The 21,829-nt window shown below is 37.1% G+C and overlaps 1 protein-coding gene across 3 annotated transcripts in view; it reads left to right on the top strand.

Annotated features, from left to right (window-relative positions):
* RGL1 (ral guanine nucleotide dissociation stimulator like 1) overlaps nt 1–21,829 on the top strand; it is a 249,980-nt gene that overhangs the window by 163,534 nt on the left and 64,617 nt on the right. For all 3 annotated transcript variants that reach the window (XM_072830925.1, XM_072830923.1, XM_072830924.1), the window contains one exon: nt 1,759–1,967. In XM_072830925.1, the coding sequence (XP_072687026.1) occupies nt 1,759–1,967 (209 nt within the window). The remainder of the gene's footprint in view (nt 1–1,758; nt 1,968–21,829) is intronic.

Below are 21,829 nucleotides of genomic sequence, written 5' to 3'. Positions count from 1 at the left end.
TTGTTTCTGCTTAAAATGAGTTGACACTCCTGGGAGGACAGATGGATCCCATTAGGCCTGTTTTAAAAACTACATATAGAGTGATAACGGATGGTTATTAGGCCATGATATGAGTCAACAGGCCGAAGAGGCCTACAGAAATGTTTGGTATTTTGCCTGAACCAGATCCTGCTCCTTAATAAAATAAAAGTATCCTTCGAGAAGGAAAGAAAGAAAATCGGCCATGGAAGATGCAGTCATACTATTAATTCCTGTTAGCATTTAGACATAATGACAGTAAGTTACTCTCACCTTCTCCTAAAAGTGATTGCCACCACTTTGGTCTTCCTAGAAGCAATCTCACCAGCTAACTTCCTTCCAGGGGTTTAACATCTGACAGACCAGGTGAAGAAAAAGAGAACAGGTATTTAGTGAGCACAGTGTCATCATTGAGAGATCCGGTTCTTTCTTCTTTGCTCCCCTTCCTTAATTTTCACATATCTGGTTTTTTCAATTTTGGAAAGTCTGGTATGCAACAATTCAAAATTAAAACTGAGAAAAACTGCCTGGCAATTGTTTGCATTACTGACAATTATTATTTGCTTTAGAAAATGATCCTCTTGGTAGGACATCTTCGTGCCTGTGTAGGACGATTTAGGCTGAAAATCTCTCTGTGTAATTTGTTAGGCATAGATTTATTGCAGGATATAAGGCATGTTCCTCTTTTTCTTCAATTTTGTTCTTCTCTCCCCTCATACTCAATTTTAAGCTTTGCATATCTTATCAATAATCAGTTGTGTTTTATGTCTACCAAGGTGCAATTATACCTGCCAATACTATTTGCAGTTTCATTCTCATGTGATTGCTACTTGTCACGAACATATGTTTTTCTTGTTCATCGCTTGGCTGTAGGAGGCAGGGGTCATATGCCCATCCACCCTTTCCATTTCTCCCCAGAGAGTAGCCCTGGGCCGCTTGGTCCAGCCACTTCTTGGGCAGTTCTGTTGATTGTTGATCATATTGAATCAGGAAGGCCTTTGCTTTTTGCAGACCGAAGAACATCAGACCATGGTCAGATCTCCACAGATTTCCATGGAGATCACACTCCTACCAAGGCTGGTCTTTTAGCCTAGCAAAATAGTGTCAGTTGGTTCACACAAATCCTAAAACTCAGCAGTCACCTCCTCAAAGCCAGTATGAGTCAGCTCCAGCACACCAGTGTAGGAGCTGCCTTTAAGAATGAATTTGGGGGCACCTGGGTGGCTCAGTGGTTGAGCCTCTGCCTTTGGCTCAGCTCCTGATCCCAGGGTCCTGGGATCGAGTCCTGCTTCAGGCTCCCCACAGGGAGCCTGCTTCTCCTTCTGCCTATGTTTCTGCCTCTCTCTGTGTGTCTCTCGAGTAAATAAAAATAAATAAATAAAATAAAATAAAGAAAAAGAATGAGTTTGACAACTTACCGTGGAATAATCCAAAGGGAATGACTGATTAACTTTTGCTGAGCTTGACCCTGGGGTTACAGAAAACATCCATGGCCTATTTAGGCTGGCAACCAGGGACTTACATAGAAACAAGTGGAACCATGATGAAGTAAAAAGCAACACACACACACCACCATCACCTCAGTTCCACTCACAGGAGAGAATTGCCTCACATGGCTCGTAGGGACATGAAAGCAGAGGGGGGAAAACATGACCGGCTGTGCGTAAGTCTACTTGAGCATTTGCAGTTTTATGCTGGGGAGTCATTTCGCCTGATCATAACCATGGATTTATTGTACAGGTTGAAGGGGACCAGCTGCCTCCGGGACATACGGTCAGTCAATATGAAACCTGTAAGATCAGGACCATAAAAGCTGGCACCTTGGAGAAGCTTGTGGAGAACCTGCTGACGGCTTTTGGGGACAATGACTTTACCTATATCAGCATCTTCCTGTCAACGTACAGAGGCTTTGCCTCTACTAAAGAAGTGCTAGAACTGCTGCTGGACAGGTAAGAACCTAACAGAGTTTGAGAGATGATAGAAGCCTAGAAAGGCTTTTTGCAGAGGGAAGGCATGATTTTGGATTCACCTGCACATGGTATGCCGAGTGGGATGTGTGAGAAAGGATTAATTGGAACAACTTTGGGAACCGGGGTACAAAGGCTCTTCAGGAGTGATTTTATGGTTTATTTCTGGTAGAAATCCCTTATAAAAAAATCTATAAAATATTTAGAAGTACATGTTATAAACCTAGACTTTGTTGTGTATAGAGTTCAGTTACTGTTTGCTACCCTAAAATTTTCTCCATATTTTCATAATTTTATATTATTCTAGTAAATCATCAGTAACCAGGACTCTTATTGGGTTGCTGGGAGAATTAAATATGCTAATATATGTAATGTGTGGAGTTCACTATTAGACCTATAGGAAGAAGCTAAGGGATGGTAGCTTCAATAATGAGGACGATAATATTAACAATCACTGTGCATTGACTGCTTTAAGGATATGCACATAAATATTATCCCTGGTTTAAGTTGTTAGGTTACATGTTACCTACAACAGAGCAGTATATATTACAAGTCACACATTGATAATTCTGTTTTCTCCCTTAGTTTTGCTTGATTTATAATTAAACTTGACCTTTTAATAAATTATTAAATTGACTTAATATTGGGAGGAAGAAAGCCATCAGTCAAACAATTGTTTCAGAGACATGAGAGTTCTCATCTAAATCCTTATATTCTGGGGTTTCCTGTGTAAGAAAGGAAATGAGATAGGATGTTTTTGTTGGAGTAGTTGAATGCTGACTTCTAACTAGGTTTTTAAAAATTTTAAAGTATTATATGCTCATGTGCTCATAGAAGAGTCTAAAAAGAAACATTCGTGTTTACTCATATTTCTATGTTTTCCCAAATATCTTTTATTAGTTTTTTAAAAAAAAAAACTAGAAGTAGAAAAAAATTAAACAGACCATAATCTAATTAGGCAGATAACATGTATTAACATTTTAAAAATAGAAGTAATAGGGGCGCCTGAGTGCCTCATTGGTTAAGCATCTGCCTTCAGCTCAGGTCATAATCTCAGGGTCCTGGGATCGAGTCCCATGTCGGGCTCCCTGCTCAGTGGGGAGTCTGCTTCTTCCTCTCTGTCTGCTACTCCCCCAGCTCCTGCTCTCTGTTGTTATCTGTCTGTCTCTCTCAAATAAATAAATAAAATCTTTTTAAAAAAAGAAGTAATCTACTATATATTAATATATATAGTAATCACTATGCATATATATGTATATGATACTATATATGTGTGTGTGTATATATATATATAGTGAAAAGTTCAATTCAAAAAATTATAGAAAGTAAATATTTTTTCCCTCAAGTTCCACTCCTCATAGGTAATCACTATAGATCATTCCTTTTGTATTCCTCAATTTTCCTGGGCATATATACATACACACATACATAAATACATTTATGTAAATATATGTTTGTTTATATATGATAGTTGTTAAAAAATTATATATATTTTTATATGATATAAAAGCTGTCCCACAACTTTGTTTTTTTACTTATCTGTCTTAAAGATTTCTTTTTAAAAAAGATTTATTTATTATTTGAATGAGAGAAAATGAGTCAGGGGAGGGGCAGGGTGGAGGGAGAGGATCTTAGGCAGACTCCCTGCTGAGCCTGGATCCCTACACTAGGACTCCATCTTATAACCCTGAGATCATGGCCTGAGCCAAAACCAAGAGTCCGAGGTTTAAATGATTGAGCCATTCAGGCACCCTTGTCTTGGAGACTTTTTATTCCTTAAGAGAATTAACATAGGCAAAAGACTTAAAACAGTGGCTGGCATATTGAAAGCTCAAGAAATGTAAGACATTGTTATTTGAAAATCACATAGAGATGGATTTACCATGTTTTTTTTTAGTAGCTTTATAGTATTTATTGAATATTCTATGGATGGACAGTTACTTTCTCTAGTTTTTTGTTTTCAAAATTTTTAAACAATGCTGCAAAAGAGTGTCTTTGAATATATATATCCTTGAGAGTTCTATAGGATAATTTCATTATATATAACATTTCTATCATCTATTTCTTTATCTATAGGATAATTTTATTATCATATTATCAAAGGATGATTGATAGGGCAAAATACGTAAACATTTTAAAATGTGAAAGGTTTCACATTTCATTTGTTTGTTTGTAAATCACCCTCCAGAAAAATGTATGAACCACACTCCTGTCCACAAAGAATGAGAGTTCCCTGTTCCTGCGCTTTCCCCACATCCTTGTCAAATATGGATCTCTGTCATGATCTGTCCATTGAAAGCTCATTGTTTTTAAGTTTGTGTTTCTTATATTTGTGAGTGAAGTTTAGCATCTTTAAAACACTTACTGGGCATTTGTGTTTATGTCTGTTCATATCCTTTTCTTTTGGACTATTGTCATCTAATTTTTGATCATCTCATTATAACTCTTAAATATTATGAAATTAGTTTTTTGCCTATCATATGTTGGAAATATCTTTCCTAATTTGTCCCTTGGAAATTTGCCCCTTTTTGTTTTATTTTATTTAGTTAGTTATAAAATCTTAAAATATTTTATTTGAGAGAAAGAGAGAGCACGAGAGGGGGCTGGGGAGAGGGAAAAGCAGACTCCCCACTGAGCAGGGAACCCAGTGCAGGGCTGGATCCCAGGACCCTGACATCATGACCTGAGCTGAAGGCAGACGTTTAACCGACTGAGCCACCCAGGTGCCTCTGCCCCTTGGTTTTATAAGTTGTTTATTAAAAGGTCATCTGGGTGGCTCAGTCAGTTGGGTGTTGAACTCCTGGTTCTCAGAGTCTGCTTACGTTTTTCTGTCCTCTGCCCATCTCTCCTGAGCTCTCTTGGATGCTCTCTCTCCCCCAAATAAATAAATAAATAAATAAATAAATAAATAAATATTTTAAAATAATAAAAGTTGTTTATTAATATTTTCATGAAGACATTTAAAACAATTTTTTATGCAGTCATAGCTATCAGTCTTAAGTAAGGCCTTTAATAATGAAGTTCTATTCTAATGGGATTAAAGTTAGTGATAAGTGGGTTTTTCTTAAGGTATTTTCCTCACAGATGCAAGATAGAGTGACATCATTTGGACTGATGATTATTCATATATTTATATTCAAGCATATTCACAAAATTTCTGTCTGTCCTCTATCATACATTAATCTGAGTATGATAAGTCTGGACTTCATCATAGATAGGAAGTTCTGGTTTTTGTTTTTGTTTTTGGTTTGTTTGTGTGTGTGTGTGTGTTTTGTTTTTGTTTTTGTTTTTTGTTTGTTTTTTTGCACAGCAGCAGTTAAAATGTTAAGCTTGAAGTATGAACTTGTTGTATAAGTACATAATTTCTTTCATTGTATAATATCTCACACCTATAAATAGAACTTGGAGAATCATATGAGTTTTCTCTTTGCTATTTCATGTATATATAAAGGACACAGTATATGCAGTATACTTTTGGCCAACCGTATGGGGAAATAAGTCAACACATCAAAAATTCCTACAAGTTTTCTTTGGAATTGGCAACCTCTTCTACTTATAGGGTAACTCTACTGATAATAGGCCACAGATGTCCACAGTCAGTAAGGAGTGCACATGAGTTCCAGCTGTTCATCATAAATAGTGGACATACACACAGGAACTAGAATGTTTAGTCTGTGACTCACATACATCCAGCTTTTATTTGATGATTTTAAAAATCTTCTCTTTGTTTTATTATAGGAGATACCCATTTTTGGATTTTTCAAAGCTTAATTGGATGACAGTTATTAAATAACACAGTCAACATGAATTCAAGTTCAAATGATGAATTCATAATTCAAATTCAATTTAGTTCAAACTATCATTTAAGGTATAACTGAACAAGAGAGTTAAGATTTATCTTGACCTGTTTGGATGGGCCATGGCGTGGCCTTAAATTTCACCTCGTAGTCCTATCCTTTGCTTGCCTCTGAAATGAGTGGAGTCAACAAGCTCTGAATGCCTAAAAATACCAGTATTCTGCAAGACACCATTAGGGTGAAACAGAAAGACTTGGTTGGTTCTCACCCTTGTGGTGAATGTACTGTGAAGCTGTTGGTCCTTAACCTCCGGGGTGACTCATTCACTTGCAATACCCTCTACATAATTTGTGTTTAGAACTTTGTATTCTTTTTCTTAGGACACTTCAAATTCCATTTACTCTGCAAAACCTGGATTCACCCTGAGAACTTAATATTTTACTGCAAAAGATAAGGCTTACAGTCATAAAACAAATAGACAACCACTTAAGATGGTGTAAAAAGAGATTCTATCATGTTCTGTAGACATTCAGAGAAATAAATCTCATTTATTTTGCTTCCTCTGTGGAAATTTGGATTTATCCATATATGTACAAACTTCAACATGAATATTTTTTTCTCCCATTTCCTTTTCACTTAGATCTTGTGACCAGATGTTAATCTTCATTTAATTTTAACCAAAATTCAGATTCTTTGGAACACTGGGTTTTTTAATTGGTTGTTGGGAGTTTTAATGTCTGTAATTGGGAGGTCAGCAATTAAATTGCACAAACTTACCTTCTCTGAATATAAGTTTGATATACAATTTTTTCGTCAGTAAATTGTGGTAAGGTTGTTTGTGAGTCTCTGATGTCATTTTTTTTAATGATTTCTCTTGGTTTCTTAATAGTAGATTGCTTATCTTTTGTGAAATCAACACTGCGAAGTTATTATAGGATGTGCTAATCCCTAACCAGTTAAGAATGGATTGAAGGCAGATGCTGCAGTCTTTATTTACCCCCAGAGGAAAGCTTATTTGTTTTTTGTTTTTGAGGAAAGCTTATTTGAAGTCAAGCTTTGATTTTCCTTAAGACTTCTAATCGTGTGGCTTTTCTCGTATGGAACTCTATGTACTTTGAAAAAAATCTTTTGTAGTTTTTTCATTTTGCTAATATGAGTCTTTCTGATTGGCCAATAGACCAATAGACAGTGATTTTGAAGTCATATATGGCTAATTCCATATGTTTGCTTTATCTCGTGCTTGGGGTTATCAGCAGTTCACCAGGAATCCTGTTTTCTGTGCTTGTCACCATGGCTTAGTTAATTCTAGGGCTCATTGACTTCCTTTTAACCTAAGAGAAAGTTTTGAATTGTGGCTTAGTTTGTTTTAATGCTTTGAGATTTTTATTTTGTGTAACTTCAAACATACATTCCACTTAAACATATATTCTTGTGCCATACCATTAAAATAATAGCATATAGGTCCCACTGAAAATACCCAACCTCAGCTGTAGGAGGAAACCTCCCTCAACTAGTGATCCTCACTGAGGACCATGAAATGTTGATCAGCATACCTAGATTTTTCTTTAGACAGCTGTCATGTTAGCTACTCTTGGGCCATTTATTGATCATTCTCTCTTTCTCTGATCCTTTCATATAAGAAGTAATCAGAATGCCAAGGACAAGCAGTATAGGGGTGAATGTGTCTCCAGAAACTTTTGCTACGCCATGTTGGCAGTTGGTTCAGTTTGGAAAGGGGTATTCAGATCTGTACCTGAGCAGATCTGAAATACCCCTTCATTTTATGTGAATTCTCCCAGTGGAGGAATTTTTGGAGAGGATAAAGATTAAAGGCATCCATCAGCACTATACTTTAAGACCAATCGGACTTGAATTTGCTTGCTTTAGGTCACAGAGAGGAGACTAATTCAGTGGGTCTTTGAACTTGTTTCTTCTTTCTGTATTTTCTGGTGCTACATTTTCACAGACTTTATCTCAGTTTATTTATTATTATTATTACTTGCATGTTTACAGATAAGAAAACTGAGGCTCAGAAACATTGAATCAGAAAGTGGCAGAGCTAGAATTAAACCTACCTCTTTCTGAGTTGAAATAGCTTTCCAAGCATACCATATCATTTCCCATGATTTATTAATGCCATTTCAAGGGAGGGGGTGATGTGGGGATCCCCTTCAGCTATACTCACTTGATTTTCCTTGGAAACTACATTGCTCTCTTCACATAATTGTGAGCAATTCACATGGACATCAGTGTTCCTATTTGTTCATTTATTCAAATGATAGTTACCAGATGTTTAATATATATCACATACTGTTCTGTACAAGGTGCTGTGCATATAATAGTGGACAAACTGGTCATGACTCCTGTACTCTTCATACTTAATGGGTGGTAGCAGGCGGACAGTAACATTAAATCATCATACAAACAAATGTATATGATCAAAATTTATACAATCCTTGGGTCCTTGGGACATAAGAACTAGATTCTATGACAGAGACAATCAAGAGAGAATTTAAGGGGTGGATGTTACCCAACCAAAACTACATGTTGGCCAGTGATTTAGGGTGATTAAATAGGTCATGGACCATCAAGGTTACTATTGGGTTTGTGTGTCTAGAGTGTTTCTATTTGATGTGCTCAGGGCAAATCCACTGGCCTGAATCTGCAACTTCCCAAAGAGGACTCTTCTTGGAGGATATAGTAAATGAGAAAGCTTGGGAAAACTTAGCAAATATATGATCACTATGGAGACAGTAATCTTAAGCCCATACTTTGACACCCGGAGTAGTAACACCTTCATATGTAAAATATGCTGTGCCAATAACCAGCAAGAATGAAGCTGACCTTGCTGAATGAAGCCAGTTCCCCCCACAGCGCAGAGAAAAGTCAATCAAATGTAAAGCCTGACAAAATAAGTCAGTCAGAGAAAGACAAACACCAAATGATTTCACTCATATGTGAAATTTAAGGAACAAACAAAGGGAAAAAATGAGAAAGACAAATCAAGAAACTTAATTGTAGAGAACAAACTCATGGTTACCAGAGGAGTAGGGCTGGAGGGATGGGTTAAAATAGGTCATGGGATGAAGGCGTGCACCTGTGATGAGCACTGGGTATTGTATGGAAGGGTTGAATCACTATATTGTACATGTGAAACTAATGTAACACTGTATTTTAACTATACTGGAATTAAAATAAAAAATATAACGCTTGAAAACAGTTTATTTCCATAGACTTTGTCAGAACTGCCAAATATGTTTCCATTTCCTTTCAGAGTCTTAGGATATTTATGGGAAAAGCAGTTTTCCTGTCTTTCTTTTAGTCATGCGATTCTTGTGTGAGGCGTAGAGTGTAATGGTTTAGAGCATGGCTCAGCAGTGAGAAAATGAATTTGATTCCAGTTTTGCACTTCTTACTTGCTCCACAACATTGGGCAAGTTACTTTATCTTACTAGCTTCAATTACTTTATCTTACTAGCTTCAATTTCCATATCTTTAACATGAGAATGAAAAATAATCCTAATATTTATAGAGTTATGAGGTTTAAACTTGAAGATATAAAGTTCTTTTTTTTTAAAGATTTTATTTAGGGAAGGGGGGAAAAGATTTTATTTATTTATTCATGAGATAGAGAGAGAGAGAGAGAGAGAGAGAGAGGCAGAGACACAGGCAGAAGGAGAAGCAGGTTTCATGCAGGGAGCCCAACATGGGACTCGATCCCCGGACTCCAGGATCACGCCCTGGGCCAAAGGCAGGCACTAAACCACTGAGCCACCCAGGCGTCCCATTATAAAGTTCTTAGTATAGTGGCTGGCAAATAATTAAGTGCTTAGGAAATTACCATTAGTTTTCCTTTCTTCATGGTACTTTCTACCACTGGAAATTACTTTTTAAAATTTATCTTGCTTATTTCTTGAATATCTCCCCCACTTAGTGACTATGCCTATCTTGTTCACAGCTGTATCCTTAGGAATGGTATCTGGCAGTAGGTGCTTAGGAGCTATCTTCACAACGAGTAAATAATGGTTTATATATTATTTATGCCTATTATGAGTATGTGCATTAGAAGGTACCCTGTGGATATTCCCCAGCATCCTCCTCCATCTAGTGGGTCAGACAAATAAATCTGAAGAATACCATTACCGTCAAGGCAGTGGGCTCAATGTACTTTTAAAAAAGAGACTTAAAATATATATACAGTTAAGGTTCAGAGCAAAATTGTGGAAAGTACCAGGAGTTCTCACATACCTCCTGCCCCTACATGTGCCCCCACTATCAACATCCTCACTAGAGTAGTACATTTGTTACATTCATTGATAGACACATCATTATCACCCAAAGTCTGTAGTTAAGGTTCAACTTAATATTGTACATTCAGTGGATTTGAACAAATGTACAATGACATATATTCATCATTATAGTATCATGTAGAATAGTTTCACTGTCCTAAAAATCCTCTCTGCTCTCCCCAACCCAGCCCCCCGGCAATCATTGATCTTTTTACTGCCTCCATAATTCTCCTTTTTTTCAGAATGTCTGTCACATGGTTGGGAACATATAGTATGTAGCCTTTCACTTTGGCTTCTTGCACTTAATAGCATGCAATTGAGGCTCCTCCCTATCTTAATAGCTCATTTCTTTTTAGTGTCAAATAACATTCCATTGTCTGAATGTACCACAGTTTGTTTATTCACCTACTGAAGGGAATCTTGTTGTTTCCAAGTTTTGGCAATTAAATAATAAAATAAAAGTGCTTTAAATGTCCACTACAGGTTTTTGTGTGGACCTAAGTTTTCAGCTCCTTTGGGTAAATACCAAGGAGCAGAAATGCTGAATCATATGGGAAGAGTGTTTAATTTTGGAAGAAACTGTTAAACTGTCTTCCAAAATAGATGCATTCCCACTAGCAGTCAACTAGAGTTCCTGTTGCTTCACATCCTTGCCAGCATTTGGTATTGTCCATGTTTTGGATTATGGCCATTCTGATAGGTGTGTGATGTTATCTCATCATGTTTTAAATTTGCAGTTCCTTAATGACATATCATGCTAAATATCCTTTCATGCGCTTACTTTGTCATCTGTGTATCTTCTTTGGCAAGGTGTCTATTTAGGTATTTTGCCCATTTTAAAATTGTGTTGTTTATTTTCTTGTTGCTGAGTTTTAAGAGTTCTTTGTATATTTTGGATAACAGTCCTTTATTAGATGTGAGTTTTGCAGATATTTTCTCTAAGTCTGTGGCTTGTCTTCTCATTTCTTGACATTGTCTTTTGCAGTGCAGAAGTTTTTAATTTTAATGAAGTCCAGTTTATCAGTATTTTCTTTCATGATTTGTGCCTTGGCTGTTGTGTCTAAAAAGACATTGTCAGGGCACCCAGATGTCTCAGTCAGTGGAGCAGGCAATTCTTGATCTAGGGATTGTGACTTCGAGCCCCACATTGGGTATAGAGATTCCTTACAAATAAAATCTTAAAAAAAAAAATAAAAGGACATTGTTATAACCAAGATCATCTAAGTTTTCTCTTATCATCTAGAAGCTTTTTAGTTTCGTGTTTTATATTTAGGTCTGTGATCCATTTTGAGTTGATTTTTGTGAAAGGTGTAAGTAAGGTCTGTGACGAGACTCTTTTTTGCATGTGAATATCCAGTTGTTCTATCACTCATCATTTGTTGAAAAGACTGTCTTTTCTCCATTTTATTCCTTTTGCTCTTTTGTCTAAGATCAGTTGACTGTATTCGTGTGGATCTATTTCTTGATTCTCTATTCTTCTCTATTGATCTATTTGTCTGTTTTCACCAATACCATATAGTCTTAATTACTGTAGATTTATATGGTAAGTATTGAAGTCTGGTAGAATCAGTCCTATACTTTGTTCTTCAAAATTGAGTTGGTTATTCTGAGTCTTTTGCCTCTGCAAATAAACTTTAAAATCCACTCATCAATATCCACAAAATAACTTGCTGGGATTTTGGTTGAGAATGCATTGACGTTGTAGATAAATTTGGGAAGAACTAACATTTTGACAATATTGAGTCTTCCAATCCATGAACATGGAATATTTCCCTATTTAGTTCTTCTTTGGTATCTTTCATAGGAGTTTCATAGTTTAACCCATATATATCTTTTAAATTTTTTTACGTTTATGTATAAATTATGTATAATATTTCATTTTGAGGGAGATGCTAATGTGAAGGGTTTATGTGTTTTTTATTTCAAACTCTACTTGTTCATTACTGGTATATGGAAAGCAATTAACTTTTGTACGTTAGCCTTGTATTCTGCAATCTTATTATAATCATGTATTAGTTCCCAGAGTTTTTGGTCAATTTTTTTCAGATCTCCACATAGATAATCATGTTATCTGCAAACACAGTTCTTCCCAGACTGTATACTTTTTATTTCCTTTTCTTGTGTTTTGTTTTTGCTTTTTGTATTAGCTAGGATTTCTAGATCAATGCTTAAAAGCAGTGGTGAGAGGGGACATCTTGCCTTATGTCTGATGTTAGTGGGAAAGCTTTGAGTTTCTCATTGGTAAGTATGATACTACCTGTAGATTTTTGTAGATGTTATTTATCAAGTTGAAATTTTTCCCTATCCCTAGTCTGTTGAGAATTTTATCAGGAATGAGTGTTTGGTTTTGTTATATACTTTTTCTGTATCTATTAATATGATCATGTGATTTTTCTTCATTAACTGTTGATATTGTGGATTACCTTAACTGATTTTCAAATGTTGATCCAGTTTTGTATGCTTGGAATAAATCCAACTTGGTTATGGTGTGTAATTCTTTGTTTATATTGTTGGATTCAATTTGCTTTTTTTTTTTTTTTTTGAGAATTTTTACATCTATATCCATGAGACATATTGGTCTGTAGTTTTTTTTTTATAATGTCTTTGTCTGGTTTTGGTATTAGGTTAATACTTGCCTTATAGAATGAGTTAGAAAATACTACCTCTGATCCTATTTTCTGGAAGGTTTTGTAAAGAATCAGTATAGTTTCTTCCTTAAATGTTTGGTAGAATTTACCAGGATACCATCTGGACCTGGTGCTTTCTATTGTGGAAGGTTACTGATTATTGATTTAATTTCTTTAATTAATACAGATCTATTCAAATTGTTTATTCTTGTATGAGTTTTATATAGATATGAATTTCTGTTTTTGAAGATATTAAAGGAGGGCAGGAGGGCAGGCAGAGGCAGAGAGAGAGAGGGAGACTCAGGCAGGAAGCCCAATGTGAGACTTGATCCCAGGACCCTGGGATCATGACATGAGCTAAAGGCAGACACTTAACCCACTGAGCTACCTGAGCACCCCTGTAGATATGAATTTCTGACCTATATCATATTTCTTTTCTATGAGGAACTTGTTTTAATGTTTCTTGCAAGGCAGATCACTGGCTAAAAATGCCCTTGATTTTTTTTTTTTTTTTCACTTGAGAAAGTCTTTATTTCTCCTTCACTTTTGAAGGATAGTTTTAAAGGGTACAGAATTCTAGGTTTGGTGGGGTTTTGTCTCAACCTCTTATATATTTCACTTCACTCTCTTCTTACTTGCATAGCTTCTAAGAAGAACTTGGATATAACTCTTTATAGGTAAAGTGTTTTTGTTTTGTTTTGTTTGCTGTGACTTTTTTCAAGATTTTTTTCTTTGAAAACTTTCTGAAGTTTGAACATGGTATGCCTAGGTGTAGTATTTTGGGCATTTATCTTTCTTGGTGTTCTTTGAGTTTCTTGAATTTGTGGTTTTGTGTCAGACCTTAATTTGAGGAAGTTCTTATTCATTATTCCTTCAAATATTCTTTCTGTTTCTTCTTCTTGTATTCCCATTATACATAAGTTATACTCTTTGTAATTGTCTCATAGAGTTTGATATTCTGTTCTTTTTGGGGGGGATTTTTAAATTTGTTTTTGTGTGTTTGTGTGTGTTTGTTTACTTTTCTGTTTTAGGAGATTCTATTTTCATATTCTTACATGTAGACATTCTTTCTTCAGCCATGCCCATATACTAATGGGCCCATAAAAGGAATTCTTCATTTCTTTTTTTAAAAAACTTATTTATTTATTAGAGAGAGTGAGAGAACATAAGCAGGGTGAAGGGCACATGAAGAGGGAAAAGCAGGCTTCTCACTGAGCAGGGAGCCCAACTCCGGGTTCAATCCTAGAACCCTGGGGTCATGACCTGAGCTGAAGGCAGATGCTTAACTAACTGAGCCACTCAGGCACCCGCATTCTTCATTTCTGTTATAATGTTTTTGATTTCTAGCATTTCTCTCTTATTCTTTATTTCCATTTCTCTGCTTATATTATCTCTCCATGTATATTGTCTACTTTTTCCTTTCAATTCCTTAGCAAGTTAATCATAGTCTTAAAAAATTCCTAATCTGATATTTCTGCCATTCTTGCTATATCTGACTCTGGTTCTGATGTTTATTCAGTCTCTCCAAAATGTGTTTGTTTTTGTTTTTGCCTTTTAGCATGCCTTGTAATATTTTGATGAAAGGTGGATATGATGTACCCAGTAAAAGGAAATTGGTCTTTCATAATGTACTTGAAATATGAGGAGAAGGGAAGCTTTCTCTAGTCCTATGATTAGGTTTCAGTCTAATGGTGAGCCTGTGCCCCTGGACTGTGAACTTCACCGGTGCTTCTTAGTTGCTTTTTCTCCCCACTCTCTTTTAGTGAAAGGATGGCTAGGGGGTCCTTGGGGAGATGGATATTTCCCTTCCCCTATGTGGAAGGCCAGAAGAGGCTAGAGCAGGACATTTTCCTTCCTCTGGGTAGACTAGGCTCTGGTAAAATAGTTTGTCCTAAGAGCAGATGTTCTTGAGAAGAATAGAGGAGTCTGGTGTATTTTAAGATGGTTCCTTTTTACCTTCCCTTGATAAAGTACCAGGAAACTTTAAAAAAAAAAATTTTCATTTATTTACTTGAGAGAGGGAGAGAGAGCACAGTGGAGGGGAGGGGCAAAGGGAAACAGGCAAGGGGAGAAGCAGACTCCCCACTGAGCAGGGAGCCCAACACAGGACTCGATCCCAGGACCCTGAGATCATGACTGGAGCCAAAGGCATATGGTTAACTGACTGAACAATCCAGGCACCTCTGTCCAGGAGACTTTTATCTGGTATTTACTGTGGGAATCTGGTCAAGCACCTGGAGGTAAAACTCAAAAGCGTGGCAGTACATCTTTGTCTGGGTCCCCTGTAATTTCTCTGTCTTAGTCTCGTCCACAAAGAGTCTCCAATAATTCATTAACTACAGTTCAGGTTATCCTATCCTGGCACTGGTTTACATGGAATTTCTGCTCTGATAAATTGTGATTATTTGTATCTGCCTGTCTCTTCAGTTATGAGAAGCTATGGTTTGCCCTGTCACCTCCCTTTTCTGATGGACCTAAGAATAGTTGTTCATTTTCCAGTTTGGTCAGCTTTTCACTTGTTTTTAGGATGGAGTGGCTACTTGTAGCCCCCTTACATACTGGACTGGAAACTGGAAGTTCTTTTTTAGCCATTTTTAAATTATGTTCAATTTCTTAATGTTGAATTTTAGGAGTTTTTTGTATGTTTTGGATAATAGTTCTTTATTATGTATGTCTTTGGAAGATATTTTCTACCTCTTTGTGATTTTCTTCTCATTTTCATTTCTTTTTTTTAAAATTTTATTTCTTTATTCATCAGACAGAGAGAGAGAGAAAGAGAGAGAGAGGCAGAGACATAGGGAGAAGGAGAAGCAGGCTCCCTGTGGGGAGCCTGATGTGGGACTTGATCCCAGGATCCTGGGATCATGAACTGAGCCAAAGGCAGACACTCAACCACTGAGCCACCCAGATGCCCTTCTTCTCATTTTCTTAAGCAAATGTACAATATTAAGAAAAATCCTTTTTGCCCCTGGTAGCTGTGAGGTGGTCATAGTGAATGAACATTCTTTCAAAAGCTCATAACACAGATACATTCAGCTCTCAGATACATTCTTAGCATGAGAAGTTGGGTAAGCATTTTGAGATTTTTTGAGATGTTAAACTTCATTTTAAAATAATTTTAAAATTTAGTTCTGGAATAGAACTATCCACTTGCCCAGTATTCTTAGATTTGTGTTTGTATGTAATGCTCATGAGGTTCCATTTCTTCCTTCTCTTTTAGTGGGAAGCAAAGTTTCTAATATCTTCCCTCTGTTCTTTCAGGTCCAAGGACAGAGAGTTATGAGCAAAGAGCTCTTGGGAGCAGATATTAGCAGATCTAACCTACTTACACTAGGGCCTCATTGCATCTCACAATGGTAACTAGAAGTCAATTCCAGTTGCTGGTCTCTTGCAGCAATAACACTTGTGTTAAATGTTACCATTAAACTGATAACATGATTTTTATTATGCTTCGGCTTCTTCTGAAAGTTATTTATATCTAACTTCTATCAATTACATGGGAAAGTTTGTCAAAATAATGCTGTGCCATTTTCTTCATTTATTTTAGTAACTCCCCTCTCCAACTCATCGCAACATTAAGTTGAAACAAATAGAGTGGTTTACCTATTGAGTCTTTTGTCCTAGTATCCATGAAAAAGTTGAGATTTATTGGTCAGTTGGCTCCAGGATGCTCATCCCGTTCATATAGTGGGAAAGCTTTCAGGAAATCCTAACATTCTTTTGTTTCCTTTTCCAGCTTAAAACACAGACATACTGGATATCCTCCTAGGGTGAGAATTTCTTAGAAAATGAAAGCCATTTCTAATATTTGTGTCATATCAGATGAATTTAAATAGATTTCTCTAGGTTTGAGTGTTGATGACTCCACAGGCAAGAAAACCCTTGGATAGCATAGATGTTATAGGTTTAGAAAAGAAAGGCAATTTGATGAAAGATAAATTGAACTCATATTTTATTTCCTGTGACTACAAGATAAAAATATTTGCTGATAGAAGAGGATTACAACAAGAGCTATGAGCATCTTTTAGTATCAGTGCTTCTAACATTGAAAAGAGCATTGAAAACTTCTATGAGGCATGTCCTTAATGAAAGGTAACATGTTCTTGCTGGTTCATGCTTTATCAGGTGAAGAAAAACAGTTTAGCTCATGAAATGATAAAAGATATAATATTTATAATAACTTACATAATCAACCATGACAGACAGGATAATGCCCCACCCCAAGAATGTCCAGTATTAATCCATGGAATATGAATATGTTGGGTTCCGGGCAAAGCAGAATTAAGGTTGCTAATTAGCCGATCTTAAAATAAGGAGATTATCTTGGATTATCTGAGTGGGTCCAATGTAATCACAAGGGTCCTTAAAAGTGAAAGGTAGAGGCAAAAAAGAGAATCAGAAAAAAAGATGTGAGGATGGACAGGATCAGAGAGATGTTATATTGCTGGCTTTGAAGATGGAAGAAGGGGACAATGAGTCAATGAAATGGGCAACCTCTAGAAGCTAGAAAAGGCAATTAAATGGGTTATCTCCTAGAGGCTCTTGAAAGGAACACAGTCCTGCTGATACCATGTGTTGGACTTCTGACCTATGCAACTATAAAATAATAAACTCGTGTTGCTTAAGCCACAAATTTGTAGTAATTTGTTGTGGCCGAAATAGAAAACTAATACAATACCAATAAAATTTTTGGTCTATTGGAGAAGTTATTAAAAACACAATTTGTTAAAAACAGGGAATCCTTGTCAGAGAGATTGACTCCAAAAATCTAATGCTCATAGGCTACTCAAGGAAGCTGAAGATCAGGTGTTCATTCACCCTCATCTTTGTTCTGTATGGGACCTCATGCCCTGGTCAGCCATGGCTCACTTGGTCCTGGGAAGCATGGAAGGAAACAACGGACAGGGTTTAGCCTCAACAAGACAAACACTGTTACTCTTTTCTCTCTGTGACTATGCTATTGCTTTAGGTTAACCAGAAAAAAATCATTTGGTACTGTTTTAGAATTACACTCAACCCATAATCACTTGAGGGAAAATGGAAATAAGTTCCCTTCCTTCCTCGGTTGGTTGTCTTTGGCAAATCCTTATTTCTTTTTGCCAAATGGACCCAACTTTCACCCAGCAGCACTGTGGGAATTCTCTGTGGGAACATGTGGTGACCGTAGAACCCTAGCTTAATGGGCTGGTAGTAATGGTTCTGTGAAGTAGACCCTGAAAGGATGCTGTCAAAAGACTTCACCTCAGGTCATAGCCAGCCTAGCTTTCTTTTCTTGAGATGAGATAAAAAAATGTTTCTATGAAGTAGCTTTTCTTTCTTTCTTTCTTTCTTTCTTTCTTTCTTTCTTTCTTTCTTTCTTTCTTTCTTTCTTTCTTTCTTTCTTTCTTTCTTTCTTTCTTTCTTTCTTTCTTTCTTTCTTTCTTTCTCTTTCTTTCTCTTTCTTTCTTTCTTTCTTTCTTTCTTTCTTTCTTTCTTTCTCCTTTTTAAAAAAATTTCGCTTGGCAAAGGAAGAGAAGACATGCAGTTATCCTTATTTTGTAGAAAAGGGTACCAAATTGCTCGGCAGCATTTGTTTGTTTGTTTGTTTGTTTATTTGTTTTTAAATGTGCATTTGTTTGGAACCCACAAAATAAAACTGACAAAAAAACTCTGAAAGGCAAGGTACATATATCCTGAAGAATAACTGGAATATATTCCAGTTTTCAGTTCAGCTTTGACAATCTAAAGAAGTGGTCTTGACCATTTTCTAGCAGTTAGTGGGAGGGATTGATCACTAGCCCCTTTAGGAATTTGCTAGAAAACTATGGATCAGCCATATAGGAAAAAAAAATACATCATCAAATTTGCATACTGTTTTAGGGGTTCCCAGACTTCCACAAGTTCATCTAAGAACCCTTCAGGCATAGGCTTCCCAGTATGGGTGATGGGACACAACATGTGGGTGGCCATTATGAGTCAGAGGAGCAGGGCATGGCTTCTGCCTTATATCAGTATGGGCCAGATATCTATGGTTCTGGAACTTAAATTCATTTATATCCTTCAAGTAAATTTAATGGTTTAAAAGACGTGTCTGAATCTTTAAAAAGGGCTTTTTTTTGAGTTAATTTTGTTTTTCTTATCACTTTTCTCTTATTTCACATTCCCCCCCCCTTTTTTTTACCTGTCTGTGTATGTGTGTGAGCACATGTACATGTATGTGTGTGCACAGGAGAGAACTTAGCCCTTAAGAATGACATGTGAATTGATGCTATATTGAGGTTTTGTAGCACAGGGAAGAAGAGTGATCCTAAAAATGATGGGATGCCACAGCCCTACCTTCATATTCATTATATGAGGTTTTACATAACGTTTTTCCTCAGGTTCTTGATGAGCTCTGCAGTAGCACCTTTTAGTGTTTGGGGGAAAAAAACTGAGCCACAAGCTTGCACTGATTTGTTAGTAATGTATTAGTTCATTTTAAACGTAAGGCAAATCTTGATCCCCTTAACAGACTCTGTGGTTGTCCGAGCATTGGCCTCTCGCCACCCCAGACACACCCAATTTCTTCTGTTGTCCTTCATTGTGGCCACAGCCATGGTAGCATGCTAGCAAAATGTATTTGCAGTTGATTGTTTACAGTTGCTATGCACTAGAATTGGAAGGAGGAGATACTGATGAGCCACCAAGCTGTAGTGGTAGATAATGGACCAAAAGGGAGAAATGGATGACAAGGACTTGGAATGGAAAAAAGAAGAAATCTTACAGCAAGGGTGGGAGACCCATCACATTAAGGAATAATTTTAAATTTGGATGGAAGCAAGTTATAGCAAGAGGGATGTCTTGATTTTCATTCCCTGGAAGAACAGGGATTATAAACTCTTTGTCCTTTTGGTCTCCTCTTCAGACAGTTTTGGGTTGGGGCCAGGGGTGAAGGTATTATTCTCAAGGAAAATTTTATAACTGTGAGGCATTTTGTAACTGTGAAGTGCAACAGAAATACTAGGTACTCTTTGTTGCTAATGTTGCCTTGACTGTCTGGGACTACGATGGAGATAATGTGGAGCATTGCAAGGCATCGAAGATGCGGGGCCCTTCACACAAAGACCTAGAGGAGAGGACAGTAGCTCATTCTGGGTCTTTTTGTAACAATAGTAAAAGTGCCTAGAGAACCAGATCTTATGAGTGGAAAGCACATTGCTGGGTTCTGTGCTCAGTATTGCTGGCACCTTGCAAGAGAACAAAGAGTCTTTGACCTTTGTCTTCTCCTTAAATAACAAGCTCCATGGTGGTAAGAAGACCTTTCCAAAGTAGGCTTGGTGGCGATGACCCAGTTCTGAGGTCAGACTTGGGTGGAGAGTGCCTGCCGTGAAGGATATTATTTAGAGTGATTAAAAACAACCCTCTTACTGATCTGTGAATACAGTCCACAGTCTTCAAAGCTTCGTTGGTGTTCCAGACATCTGCTGGCTCTTTCACCCGTATCATTCTCCTGAGTCAAGGTCAGCTTCTGAACATTTTCCTCCTACCTGACCTGTGTTCCCATGGGTCAGTTAAAGAAAACCGCCTTGGGTGTTCATGGGCTGGGGTTTATTAGAGGAACAGAGACTCCAAGAGGCCCCAGAGTCAGCAGCTTCATGTGAGGTCTCGCTTCCCTCTCCTTCTTCCTCTCTGGTTATTCATCCATCCCCAGTAAGTGGCTTTCTCTCTATACCTTCCTCCCCTATTCCTTTCCTTTCTTTCCAGCAGGAGATGATATCAGTTCATTCATTTAACAAATGTTTACTAAGTGTATGCAAAGAACAGGCTTCATTGCTGGCTCAGGGGATATAGCAGTGAGCAAGATGAGAGAATGAATCCAGAGTCCTCACCATGGCCTCTCAGGCCCTCATGATCTGATGATCTGTCTCTGTTACCTCCATGCCTCAGCCCATTCTCTCCCCTTTACTTCATTGCTCCTTATTCACTGGTGTTCTTGATCATCTTGTCTGAATATCTTGTGTGAGGTAGCTACCTCGGACCCTCTTACCAAGTCTGATCAACCCTATCTGCTTTGTTTCTCTCCATTGTACTTTTCACTCTCTGACTTGGTATACATGCACTAATTATCATTTTATTGTTTACCTCCCCCCACTTCAATGTATGCTCCATGAAAACAGGACCTTTGGTTTGTTCACAGCTGTATCCCCAATGCCAAGAATAGTACCTGAATGTAAACCTTAACAAATATTCCTTGGTTGAGGACTAAATGACTAAAAAGATGACAGATTGAGCAAATGAATGAAAAACATAAGGTTTCCGACCTCAAAGAAGTTATAATCTAGTGCACTGGAGACAAAATTAATAAGATAACTTGAGCTTGTATGATCTTGATAGCGACTCAGACTGTGTTCTAGAGTCTGACTGTCAGGGTTCAAATCTCTGCTCCTTTTATTAGCTGTGTCTTCAAGGGAAAATTACCTCAGCTCTTGGAGCCTCATTTTCTCATTTGTGAAATACGAGTAATAATAATATCTCATAGGATCATTGTGAGATTTAAATGAAACCATCCATATGAAGTGCTTAGCGCAGTACCCGGTGTGTGGTGCACACTCAGTAATTATTTTCTGTTCTTGTTATTGAGTCACGTGGTGGAATCAAGTGGAGGCTGAAAAGCTTCTCAGGATTGCCCCCATCCTGGTCTGCTGTTACTGAGCCTTTTCCATTGGGGAGTAAAAGTTCGAAAGTCTCCCCCAACCAGAGAGAGTGTCCCTGAGGACAACTTTATCTTAGGATTTCTTTGAACCACGAATACTTCTGTCCTCCCTTCAGACACATATTAAACATTTCATTTACCCAGATAGGCTCCAAACAATAATATCTGTCCCCTCTGGAAATAACTGTTTCCTGTTTAAATATCAGCAACCAGTTAAACATTATGCTTTTGTTTTGCTTTTTCTAGTAGTTTTTAGGCCTCAGTAAATAATTGCTTAAGACTGTGCTTAAGAGGCATCTGTAAATCTTTCTTTTGCCTTGTGATAGAGGGAAAAAACCATGTCAAAAGTCATTCTGACAATTTGTATTTTAATTTAAGTTTTATGAGTTACCATTTAAAGAAGGCTGGTTTCTCATTGGCAAGCCTTCTTAAGAGATTGAAGCTTTGATCTTAAATCCTG

This window comes from Canis lupus, chromosome 6 (assembly GCF_048164855.1).
Source record: "Canis lupus baileyi chromosome 6, mCanLup2.hap1, whole genome shotgun sequence".
Lineage (NCBI taxonomy): Eukaryota > Metazoa > Chordata > Mammalia > Carnivora > Canidae > Canis > Canis lupus.
The sequence above is the reverse complement of the archived record's forward strand: the minus strand, read 5'-3'. Positions and strand labels throughout refer to the sequence as shown.